Source organism: Hemitrygon akajei, chromosome 2, assembly GCF_048418815.1.
Source record: "Hemitrygon akajei chromosome 2, sHemAka1.3, whole genome shotgun sequence".
NCBI classification, from domain to species: Eukaryota; Metazoa; Chordata; class Chondrichthyes; order Myliobatiformes; family Dasyatidae; genus Hemitrygon; species Hemitrygon akajei.
In genome coordinates, this window is record NC_133125.1 from 42650396 (window position 1) to 42663064 (window position 12669).

The window sequence follows — 12669 nt, forward strand, 5'->3', positions numbered from 1 at the left end:
TCTCTCCCTAATAAGGGAGAGGGAGGTGTCCCCACTCAGTGAGCAGGGCACAAAACAATGTTAAAAGTCTGTTTCGTTGCTTTTTACGAGCTCTGTGCCCAAAGATCTCAGGTCTTCGTACCCACAGCGAAAGGTTTTCCAGCCTCCCCGATAACACACAAATCTCCTGCTGTGACACTGACCCTCAATCTGCCCGTCTCCAGAGCCCCGAGATCTTAGGCTTCCAAATTCAAGCCGGACTCTCAGGCCGAACCCTGGGCATGTCGGATAACAAGACAGTCCTGAAACCCCGAGAACAGGTCCCATTCCCGCAAAGAACCGAAGTCTGCGTGTAACTCCGGGTCAGGGTCTTCAGAAGAACCGTGAAAGGGAAAAATAGAGATATTAAAGATGGAAATAGAGCTGTTTCTGAAGATGCAAGCAAAGGAGTCGCCGTTTAGCGTCATTTTAACTCCACCTCCACCTCCACTTGCACTAAGAAGGTCTCAGTTTATATTATGGAAGTTAGTCCATGACAACAATCCCTATTGCACCTTTCCTTAATCTGCCTGCATATCCGTTCCTCGATGCCCTGCTGGCAGTTTAGGTGGGGGGGGGGGGGGGTGTCTGTAGTACAATTCTATTAGAGTGATTACACACATCCTAATTTTGAGATCTACTCATCCAGACCCCCCAACTCCTGTCCTTCCCTCAACTGCCTCTGCAATTGTCACAACGTCGTAGTTCTATGTACTGATCCATGCTCACAGTTCATGACCTTTACAACTAATACATCTAGCATTGAGACAAGCACATTAAGTTCAAACTATCCATCCCATCATATCTATTACTTTGCTTCTGCCTGTTTTTACTGGCCCTGACAAATACTTCCCCTCCATCCCTCCACTTTCTGACCTGGTGCTGTGGTTCCCAACCACCACCAATTAGCACTAGTAACCTCCCGGCTTGAATATCAATTTCTTCTGGTTTAAGTACAACCCATCCCTCTTGCTCAGGTCAGCCCTGCCACAGAAGAGATTCCAGTGATCCAAGAACCTGAAATCCTGTCCTCTACACCAGTTCCTCAGCCATTCATTCATCTGTGCTATCCTGACTAGCATGTGGCACAGGGAGTAATCCAGAGATTACCTTTGACGTCCTGACTTCCTGTACTCTCTGTACAGGACCTCTTCCCCCTTTCTGCCTACGTCTCGGTGCCAATGTGCACCATGACCTCTGGCTGCCCTTGATAATATTCTGTGGACGCCCTGACATCCTCAACCCTAGCACCTGGAAGGCAACATATTGTTTTGGCATCTCTCTGGCAGCCACAAAATCTCCTGTCCATCCCCCTAACTATGGAGTCTGCTATCACTATCGCTCTGCCTGGCCTCGCCTTCCCTGCTGAGCCTCAGAGCTGGCCACAAGGCCACTGCTGCTGCTATACCCTGATAGGTTATCCCCCCCCCCCCCCCAGCAGTATCCAAAGGGGTATGCTTGTTGCGGAGGGGAGTGGCCACAGGGGGAACCCGGCACCGTCTGCTGACTCCCCTTGACTTTTCCTGGTGGTCACCCATCTACTATCTGAGGCCCACACTCTGGGCGTGACCAGCTCAGTAGAAGTTTCATCTGTGAGGTCTTCAGACTTGCAGACGGTCCCGAGTGCATCCAGCTCCAGCTCCAGCTCCTTGACCATGTCTATCAGGAGCTGAAGCTAGCTGCACTGAAATCCCACATTTCACAGGAAGAACATTCCGTCACCCTATCCATGCTGCCTATACTGAAGACTAAGGATCTTCAGACGGGAATGAAAAGCTTACCTGTGCCTTATCTATGAAAACTTTGAGTTTCACACTCACCTAGGTCATTTACTCAGCCTCTTCTCACCAAGCTTGTTATATCTTTGGCCCGAACTTCTCAAACCCAAATTCCGCAATCAGAGACCAACAATAACGAATGACTCAGCACCCTATGCCGCCGTCTGTTCTCGCCAAAGCCTGACCACTCTTAACGGTAGCCCACCCCAACAGTGATACTCCCACAATGGCCGCTCTGCTTACAACTTGCTTCTTTCTATTGGCTTAAAAATACTCATTCCCGATGAGACCCGCTGTTTTCAAATGGATTCTACCCTACAAAGATGTCAGACTCTCTCTCACTACTTCAAAGAATACCCAGTATGTATGCAATTAAGTTATAAAGAAGCAACCCTTTTGGGCTGGGATTTCCAGAAAGTCAAATTGAACGTTGATATTTCCAGCCACGTTCTGTTCAGGTACGTGCATGCTGCAATAAGTTTCTGGGTCTGGAGTACAGCACACTCGCTCCCATCAGGTCTTGTACCTTCCTAGCAAGTTCCGATAGGAGGAAGGAAAATGTGTTTCTTCCTGTGCCTTGCACTCAGCCCATGGAAGAATGACATTGGTGTGAACTTTCAGGTTGATTCTGTAGTGAGGAAGGCAAACACAATGTTAGCATTAAGTTCAAGAAGACAAGAACATAAAAGCAAGGATATAATGTTGAGACTTTATAAAGTGCTGATGAGGCCTCACTTAGAGTATTGTGAGCAGGTTTGGGCCCCTTGTCTTAGAGAGGAAGTGCTGACACTGGAGAGGGTGCAAAGGAGGTTTTCACAAAAATGATTCCAGGATTGAATGGCGTTTGATGGCTCTGGGTCTGTCTGTATTCACTGGAATTCAGAATGAGGGCCGACCTCATTGAAACCTATTGAATGGTGAAATGCCTTGACAGAGGGGATTTAGAGAGTCTTGAGACCTGATGATACAGCCTCAGAATAGAGGGGCGTCCCTTTAGAACAGAGATGAGGTTTTTTTTAGCCAGAGGGTGGTGAATCTGTGGAATTCTTTGCCACAGGCAGCTATGGGGGCCAAGTCTTTATGTATATTTAAGGCAGAGGTTGATAGATTCTTGATTGGTCAGGAAGAACACATTTTCTGGGATACTGGGAGAAGGCAGGAGATTAGGGCTGAGAGGAAAATTAGATCAGCCATGATGAAATGATGGTTTAGACTCGATGGGCCAAATGACCTAATTCTGCTCCTGTATCTTATACGGTCCTATATGGTCTATGGTTTATCAAGGGTCTTGTCAAATTTGTTTTATTGTCGGGTGGGGGGAGTAGGCTGTTTTAGTTACTACCCAGGCCTATGATACTATAGTGCAGGAGTTACATTACTTACATGTGTGTTTATTTCCAAGTCATAATAGCCAGGTAAATACTTAACTTTATTTTATATGATATTTCAGCCGAAAGATAGTCAGCAGGCTCTCAGCAGGAAAGCATCTGCTGTGAACATGGAGAAGTTCAAAAAGTTTGCAGCTCGCAGGAAATGGAAGGTATGTAGATTTTTAACTATACAATATTTACATAGACATTCTAGGTCACTCCATTTAGAATTGGAATTGAACTGACAAAGAAATCCGTATCAGGACACTTTGCCCATTATTCTTGGATCATGCAGAGAAGAGTACAAGGAATGGTCTAGCCAAGAAAGTCTTTTGATGAAGAACAGGAATAGTTGTTTCATCTTTTAAGGATCAGACAATATTCAATATTCTTAATAAGAAAAACAAATACAATAATTATAGAGCTTTTGGTGTTCTCTGCATATCTCCAATTCTAAGATCATTCCATTTGTTACGTGTAATTTGGGACTAGGCATTTGTATTTCTATTGCCTTGAAAGCAAAAGGCATAATTTGGTTGGAAAACTCAACCTTACACAGCACTTTGAGAATATGCCAAGTTCAAAAACGAGGTCATTGTTTGAAGTTAAGATTTGCTTTTGCTGATTAACTACTGGGGGGGGGGGGGGGGGGACTTTTTCAACAAGAGATTAATTAACATGAAGTTGATTGCCATTCTGACTAGTACAGCAAATGTTGTGGAATTTCAATGGGAAAGAATGTATTGGTTAATGATATTAATATATAACAGTGCAGTGGGGTGTTATTGTAAACATTGATGAAAAAATTAACTACTGCTGTCTGCAAATTAGTGTAGTTTGTGAAGTTGGAATATTTACTTGTGGGAAATTATTTTCTTTTCATTTTAATCACTTGCTCTGTTGTGCATGTTTGGTTGTTACAAAATGCGTGTCATACCTTGGTGAACATTTACTGCACCTACTAATTCAGTGTATGAACCGGCTAGATGAAAGGTAATTGTAAACAGTGCTAAATGAAAACTGGCACACGTAATAATCAACATAAATCAGTTTGAGTATACGCATGTATTTCATATCTGTTCAATCTATTGCAAAATTTTAAAAAGTCCATCGACCTTTCAATTTCTGATTTCAAATTTATTTCAATTTTACTCAGTCCCAAATTTTCTTGAACATTTTTAAGATGCATTTAATTTCACCAAGGAAAATTGTTAATCGGTTCCTTTACTGAAGATCAAATACCTATAATTTTTCCCCCAAAGCCTTTTAGTTTAAATTAGTGGTGTATAAAAATAAATGATGAAGAACACAGTTTTAAATAATTACTGATTTTTTTATTTCTTGTGATTTTTTTAATATAAAGTTAGAAATCAAATGACATGATTTTATATGCAAACACATTTATATTTAAAGCATGTAGTGGAACAGTGTCCCACTTTTAGTGACAATTAAATCCTTAGTATAATTATGTAATTTTCCTTACTGAAATGCTTTTAATCCCCATGACCAAAGTAAAGCTTGTAAGTTTAAAGCTGCCTGTAACATTCCAGCTATTTGGAATTCATTTCATGTGCTTTTACTTGTGATTGCAAGTTCACAATTATTCTTGTAAAGTGAGAGTTCTCAATGTGTTCAGTTGAAGCTTTGCCACCAAGTTATTTGGTTAAATTGTTGTTTCTTTAGCAATCAGTGAGGCTAATATCATTGTGCCAACGGCTATCAAGATCATTTCTTTCTCGGAGCAATATGAGTGTTGCTAGGAGTGAAGACACTTTGGTAAGTACCTGAGCAAAACTCCATTCAGCAGCTGAGGGCTTTGTTTCGTTTTGTTTGAGAATTGTGTGTATTTGTTTGCTGGCTATAGTCCAGGTCAGCTTCCTATTTCATTCTGGCTCATTTTAACATACAACCCAAGTCTTTAACCTCCAGTGAAAGGGGATGGAAACAATCTTTGAACAAAAAGTTTTTTATTTACTGTTCCTCTACATTTTGATTCCCCTTCCTTGAGAAAGCCTCCTCATTCCAATACTGACCCCCTTAATGCTGCTCATCTTCCGTTATTCAGGAGGATGATTTCATGACATTAAGGTATATCTGCACCCAAAGATCTCATCCAAATTACAAGCTAGCAACTAGCTAATGTGAAGAAGTGTAGCATAGTATTCCAGTTCTGAATATGCTCCACTTTGACTTGAACTCTTTTGTTCATTGCTAGTTTCTTCTATTTAAACTGCAATGAAGCTGTTTGTGTCTTTGACCATTGTTAAGCACCGGTTTGTGTATCCAAACCAGTTTGGCTTTGAACTGCTACTCTGCATTCTGTTTGTTAGTACAGAACAGATCACGTTCAGCCTATGATCTTTGAAGGCTATATAGTTTAAACCTGCACTGCTCAATGGATTAACCTGCTGATCAAGCTGTGGAGGTCATGAATTTTGACTTAATTGGGCTCTGAACAATTAAAGCTGGATGCAGTTCAGCTATCCTCACTTAAACTATGCTGTTTTTAAAGTGTAATTACACGGTGGATGTTTATGATTCAGAATTATTGGCAGAGGACTTTATCAGTGTATAAATTATACTATTTTTGAAAATGGCATAAATATTCTTGCACTTTCCCCCATATGTTCAGTAGACTGCTTGACATCCAAGAATGATAAGTTTATTTCTCGATTTCTGATCAGGATGAAGAGGATTCTTTTGTGATGAAAGCTATAATCCATGCCATTAACGATGATAATGTTCCTGGTCTGCAACATCTGCTTGGATCACTTGCCAATTATGACATAAACCAGGCGAACAAGGTAGAACTTTGTGTACCCTTTAACATATTTAGTTAATGCTTCAAGAGTTACTTCCTTCCCATTTTCAGAACAAACATGAGTTTTGTATTAATCACATAATTTATTATCTTTAAAAGTAGTATTATATTTAATAAAACACTTAGAGAGCTGAGCTTTGCAACTTAAAACATATAAGATAATACAAAACAATTTTTGCTACATGATATATCCCTGTGTAACGAATACTTTGTTTCTGCAACAAAACTGTAGTTGCATGAGGTGAAGTCCATTCATCTTCATTAATGATTTTCCTTTCCATTAGCAAGAAGTTCACTGGTGTTCAATTCCATTTGCAAATCCTGGGCATTTGACTTTCCATTTGCCTGAATGACAACTCCAAACAAGTTCAAGCCCCTCCAGGGCATAGCAGTCTATTTAACTGATGATCCCTTTGCTCTTCCAAGCACCACCGGTGTATTGTGGCTTCAGACCCTACCAAAAAGCGCAGCAGTTATTCTTGTAGGCTCCTCTGACACCACTCCCTAAACTTGAGACCTCTACTGCCGAGTTGGACAAGATCTTCAGCTGTGTGTTAATGCCACTGTCTGTAAGTTCCCTTCCAAATCATGCTACATCGTGACCTGAAAATGTTTCACTGGACCTTCATTTTGTCACCGGAGTTGAGCATTCCAGACAGTTGTTTAGCATGGGTCTTCGGTACATGGCCAGGTACCCCATCTGGGCTGGGTGCTTTCCATGGGTTCACGCTCCTGAAGGATGCTTGCCTGTCAACCGTAGAGACTGAAATCACAGGGTCATCGGGGGCTGTGGAAGATTGTGATGGTTCCTCCATGTTTTGATGGTCAAAGCAAGCCTAGAAGGCATTGAGCTGATCTGGAAGTGAAACCCCTGTTGTCATCTATGTTTCTTGATTTTACTTTATAAGAGGTGATAACATTCAAGCTCTGTCACAACTGTCGAGCATCCTTCATTGATTCAAGTTTAGTCCGGAATTGCCACTCCACCTGTGAGATTGCTTTCTGGAGATCATACCTGGACCTCATTTAACTTGGTCACCAGACTTGAATGCCTCTAATCTGGCCCTCAGCAGATTAGGGAACTTCTGGTTGGGGAAGACACTGAATGATTTTGTCAGAGCACATTCATCTAGAGTTGTTTTAATAAGTCCATTACAACCGTGGTGTACTTATTCAGGTCCACAGATGAGTCCTTGAACATGGCCCAGTCTACCAGCTTGAAGCAATCCCATACCTGCTCCTCTGCCTCCTGCGACCACCTCTTTGTTGTCCTAATCTCTGGAGCCATAGAACAAAGTCATCCATTGTTATTAAATAAATGATGACATTAATCAAAATGAAGCAATAATTTCTATGTAATCTAAATTCATCAGTGAAAAATTAATATGGTAATCTAGAGGTTTTATTATTAAACAATTCTGCAAAAATTTATAAACAAATTATCTAATGTCCTTCTAAGAAAATATTCTCTCTGACCTAAACAGAACTATTGCAGATCTTCCTGCAAGCCTGCTCAATGTAGATAGTTTAACTTTTTACACTAGTGTAAGTTATTGCCTAATTCCCTTTATTATTGTGACATTGTTGTCAATAAACAATTTAGTGCACGGGAAAGCCACATAAGTATAAAATTTGGTTGCAGAGGATCCAACTTCAGATAAAAATATATTAGTACAAATATAGCCATCTTGGCAGCTCTCAGAATGAAAGGCATTCATTTGTATAAGCCGATGCACTTAGTCACAAGCAAGCTGTTAAGTGAGAGGATGCAATTCTTTACCTTTTGTTGTCTTTTGTGATAGCTTTTGCAGAAAGATGTTTCTAAGGTTGTGTAGATACACCCTATGATTTTTCAGACCAGTCATGACTTAATTACTGTTTTCACCCGTATGTTCTGCAATTATTTGCCATGTCAGTGAGACGGAATGGCTCTGGAGCTTGAGGAAATATCTGAATGTGAGGAAGGGCCTTCCAATAAAGGAATGAAATGCAAGATTATGGACACGCGCTTTCACTGACAATGTTAAGCCTACACGTTTAAGCTCCTGTGCTCATCACTATTGAAGCATTCAGCTCCTGGGGTATTTGTGTCATGGAAAGAAAGTGGCAGCGGTGTGCCTGTGGTGGAAGTAAGCTCTAAAGCAGGCTGCAACATGCAGCAAACTCCACAGTGGATTCCTTGCAGAGTACATTTTGTACAGTCTGTGCTCCTGTGACAACTGGTAGCAGGAGTGTCTCTGTCTACATATTTACCAGTGGCTGAGTGTGGCTAAAAGCAAAAAGACTGCACAATTCCCATGAGGAAACTGCTGTGGATTGTTTGAAGGTGAAGGAATAAACCTTGGCACATTTGGGAACTGCACCTGCAGCTTATTTATTTATTTTTTAAAATTTTATAATATGGAGAAAATCAAACAAAGTTCAATTTCATTGAAATGGTACTTCTGGGAAGGTTTATTTACTGCATATTTTTTCCTTTGCGTATGCTCAGGTTGGCCAACTCAGTTGCAACACCCTTCTAATTTATATTGTGCTTGGTTCAAATATGGAATTTGTCTGTTTATCTGTGAATGCAGAATAAAGGCACTGACATCAGGATAGCTGGAAAATGGCTGACATAGCCTTTTCTGTCCTAAATCAAACATAACTTAAAATTGAGGCCTAATGTGCTGGCTCATGTTGGGAAAACCCTTCCGATGAAGAAGCTCAGAAAACAGTGAAGTGCTGGAGAGCCGTGGAAAAAGTCATTGCAAGTGTTGTAGCAAGCTGTAATGAGTAGATGTCGTCCAGGTGATGCAACTAGCCTAGGAGCTGTGAGATGGTCAGTCTTTACAGGACAATTAGTTTCTACAAAAGGGGAAAATTGAACATTTACCTTTCTGCTCCATGTTGTTATTTGTTTAATCTTTCTGCAGCATGGAACACCTCCACTGTTGGTCGCGGCTGGTTGTGGAAATATCCAGATTCTTAACTTGCTCATCCAAAAAGGAGCAAAGATTGATGTCCAGGACAAGGTTTGTAATGGAACTTGTCAGAATATTCTCTTCAATATGTCTGAAAAAAAACTATTGCTTCTTGTCACTTTAGTTACCATATGTCTGAATGCTATTGGTGTGTCTCATTTGGCATTACTGTTTGCAGGTTAAGTAAATTTACTTTAATGTATAATAGACCAGGCATTCAGATGTTTCTAAATGGGACTAATAAAATTCATCGAAAATAAATGGACATATTTGAGAATGAAGTATTTTAAATTATTTTCTTAAAAAAATCTGAATTTCTCCTAGACTGGGTCCAATGCACTATACTGGGCTGCAAGACACGGTCATACTGAAACATTGAGGTTCTTGCATCAACAAGAATGTCCTTTGAATGTTCAAGATAAGGTAAGAAAATGAGCACCAGTGTCACCCTTGTAAAAGACAAATGTGCTTAATTTTAAATTTAAATTATTTTTAAAGAAAGTAATTTACTTGTCTGGTAGAATTTCTTATGAATTAATTAATAGAAAGAGATATTACTGGTGCAATCTGCCCTGTAGATGCAATAATGCTTCCTAATAAGTTTTTAGAAAATAACTAAAATTCACAAAGGTACAAAATGGAATTTCAAGCAAATAATCAACATTTGCAATTATAATCACAAAATAATAATTTGGCAAAAGAATACATTTTTGCAGAGTTGTAATCTGCCAACATTTTTACCAACACTAATTCATTGTGTATATTAACAGACTATCAATACTGTTTGTACCCTACTCCAAAGTGGGATATGTTCAATAATGTTTCCTTTTCCCTATCCCTATGCCAGCAGCCTTGAGGTTTCTCAAGAACCAACCCATGATACACTCATCTCTATGTACGTACTTGATGATATCCAAATGCATAGCGGTATAGTTTCAAATCAAAATGCCATCCAGCTTTCTAAATCATATCCTCTTCTTCAACAGTTTCTCCAGTTCTGTCGAAGGGTTTTGGCCCGAAATGTCAACAGAACTCTTTTCCTAGATGCTGCCTGGGCTGCCAAATTCCTCCAGCATTTTGTGTGTGTGTCATCCAGCTTTACCTGCCCAATTTGTTTCTTAAACATTCCATGTTGTCAAGATGAATTTTAACTCACCTTTACAAAGATTTATTGAGATACAGCGTGAAGTAAGCCCTTCAAGCCACACCAACTGGAAATCTGCCAATCTAATCTGAGCCTAATCACGGGGCAATGTACAATAATCAATAAACCTGTCAACAGTACGTCTTTGGACTGTGGGAGGAAACCAGAGCACCAGAGGAGACCCACACGGTCACAGGGGCAGCATACAAACTCCTCACAAGCAGCGGCGGGAATGAAACCTGGTACTGTAAAGTGTTGTGCTGACCACTATGTCACTACTGTCCACCCACACAGTTTGTTCCTTTGCTCCTGACTGCCACCTGAAACTCAGATGCAGAATGAACCAGGTTCTTTGCAGCTTTAGCACCCTTTTCACATTTGTTCATTTCCCAGAGTTTGGATTTAGCAGCAATGAAGAAACAGTGGCTTATTCACAAGCCGGGATACTGTCTGACTGAGAGGGGGACCTGCAAATGGTGCCGTGCCCACGTATTTGGCCTGGAACTTATCCTGTTCAGCTCCACACTGCCCTCTCCCTTGTAGCCTCTCAGTTAGGAAGCTGTTTCACTTCCGTGGTATTACTGAACCTTCTCCCTACCAAAACTCAGTTCAATGTGCTTTATATTTAGGATGGTATCACCCACCAGATTTAGCTATTCCACCACTCCCTCCCAACAAAACATGTATTTTCCAGCATAAAGTGCTGTTAATCCAAAACTCATGCTTTAATTTATCATACCTGCCCTTGATTGTTATATTGGTTTCCTTATTGCAAACAATCAGAATTAGAATTCTCCTGCTTTATTTCTTTTATTGGTTTATTATTGTCACATGTCTTGAGAAACAGTGAATTGCACTAGTTTTGCATGCCATCCAGACCGATTAAGACATACATAATTACACTGAGGTAGTGAAAAGAAAACAAAATGCACAGTATGGTTTTGCAGCTACGGAGAAGGTGCCGTGCATGTACATGTGTGCAGGGGTCATGACAATGTAGAATGGGAGATCAAGTGTTCAAGGGTTTAAACACCCCTGAAGTGTCACCTGGCTGACAACCTACAACTGCAATATTCCCATTCCTCTTCTAGTCGTACTGTTCCTCGGAGTGCTTGTGTATTTCTCCTCCCTACTACATTCAGACTGCAAGCTCAGAATCAAGTTTATCATCGCAGACATATGTAATTTGTTATTTTGCGGTAGTAGTACAGAGCAATACATAAAATGACCTCACTGCAGGAAGGATGTGGAAACCATAGAAAGGGTGCAGAGGAGATTTACAAGGATGTTGCCTGGATTGGGGAGCATGCCTTATGAGAATAGGTTGAGTGACGGAGGAATAGAGTTGATAGAGGTGTACAAGATGATGAGAGGCATTGATCGTGTGGATAGTCAGAGGCTTTTCACCAGGGCTGAAATGGCAAGCACGAAAGGGCACAGTTTTAAGGGTGCTTGGAAGAAGGTACAGAGGAGATGTCAGGGTTAAGTTTTTTATGCAGAGAGTGGTGAGTGCGTGGAATGGGCTGCCGGCGACGGTGGTGGAGGCGGAAACGATCGGATCTTTTAAGAGCCTCCTGGATGGCTACATGGAGCTTAGAAAAATAGAGGGCTATGGGTAAAACCTAGGTAGTTCTAAGGTAGGGACATGTTTGGCACAGCTTTGTGGGCCAAAGGGCCTGTATTGTGCTGTAGGATTTCTATGCTTCTATGCTATAATTATCATGAGAAATATATTGTCTATCATCTTGACTTATATCATCTAGAATTTTCTTTGTAGTCCCTCTAAATTCCCTCTGACCTTGACCTTTTTTTAGTGTGTTGATTGGAAATCTCCAGCTGATTCCAAACCTGGGTTAATTAAAGTTTAGCTTTGTATACAAAAGTAATGAACCAATGTTACTTCCTGAGGAATCCCTTATTAATTGTCCTATCAATTTGTCCTAGCACCTGCAAAAATACATGAACGTACATGTCTTTGATCCTACATTGAAATAAATTGCCCTCTCCTCATTTACGGTCCATGAAGATAGTAGACAAAAAATATAGAAAGGCATAAGGAATACTTTCTTTTATTGGCAGAGTGAATTTCTGGAATTTCTAACACTCTACATTGTGCACTATTATCATATTAATGAAGAGTGTGATGAGGGTGCAAAGGAGAATGGTAGAGGAAAGACTGAACAGACTGAAGCTAATTTCTTTGACACATTAGAGATTGGGACACTATTTTAATTAAGAGCTATAAAATTATAAGAAAGAACCTGATTTCCCTTGCCACTGAGTTCTATATTGAGTCATGAAAACTGGTACGGAGACACAAATTCACTCAAAAGATGGAACTCTTAGGATCGAAGATGTGTCTGGAGCTCTGCCTGAAACAATATTGGAAGACGAAATTCTCATCAAATTTCTAAACCTATTTGAATAAGCACTTGTCTTGTAAAGACGCATCAAAAGCTAGGAAGTATGATTTTTCTGGGTAGCTTTCTATAGCAGCATTGGGAACAGGATGTGTTAAATGATCTCCTTCCCTGCCATGGGTTTCTGTGATTCTGTTCTTACATAAGTAACTCAT

At 40.5% G+C, this 12669-nt stretch overlaps 1 protein-coding gene across 3 annotated transcripts in view; it reads left to right on the forward strand.

Annotated features, from left to right (window-relative positions):
* dapk1 (death-associated protein kinase 1) overlaps positions 1-12669 on the forward strand; it is a 187305-nt gene that overhangs the window by 93926 nt on the left and 80710 nt on the right. For all 3 annotated transcript variants that reach the window (XM_073071198.1, XM_073071192.1, XM_073071207.1), the window contains exons 10-14: positions 3247-3336; positions 4850-4942; positions 5851-5970; positions 8903-9001; positions 9275-9373. In XM_073071198.1, the coding sequence (XP_072927299.1) occupies positions 3247-3336; positions 4850-4942; positions 5851-5970; positions 8903-9001; positions 9275-9373 (501 nt within the window). The remainder of the gene's footprint in view (positions 1-3246; positions 3337-4849; positions 4943-5850; positions 5971-8902; positions 9002-9274; positions 9374-12669) is intronic.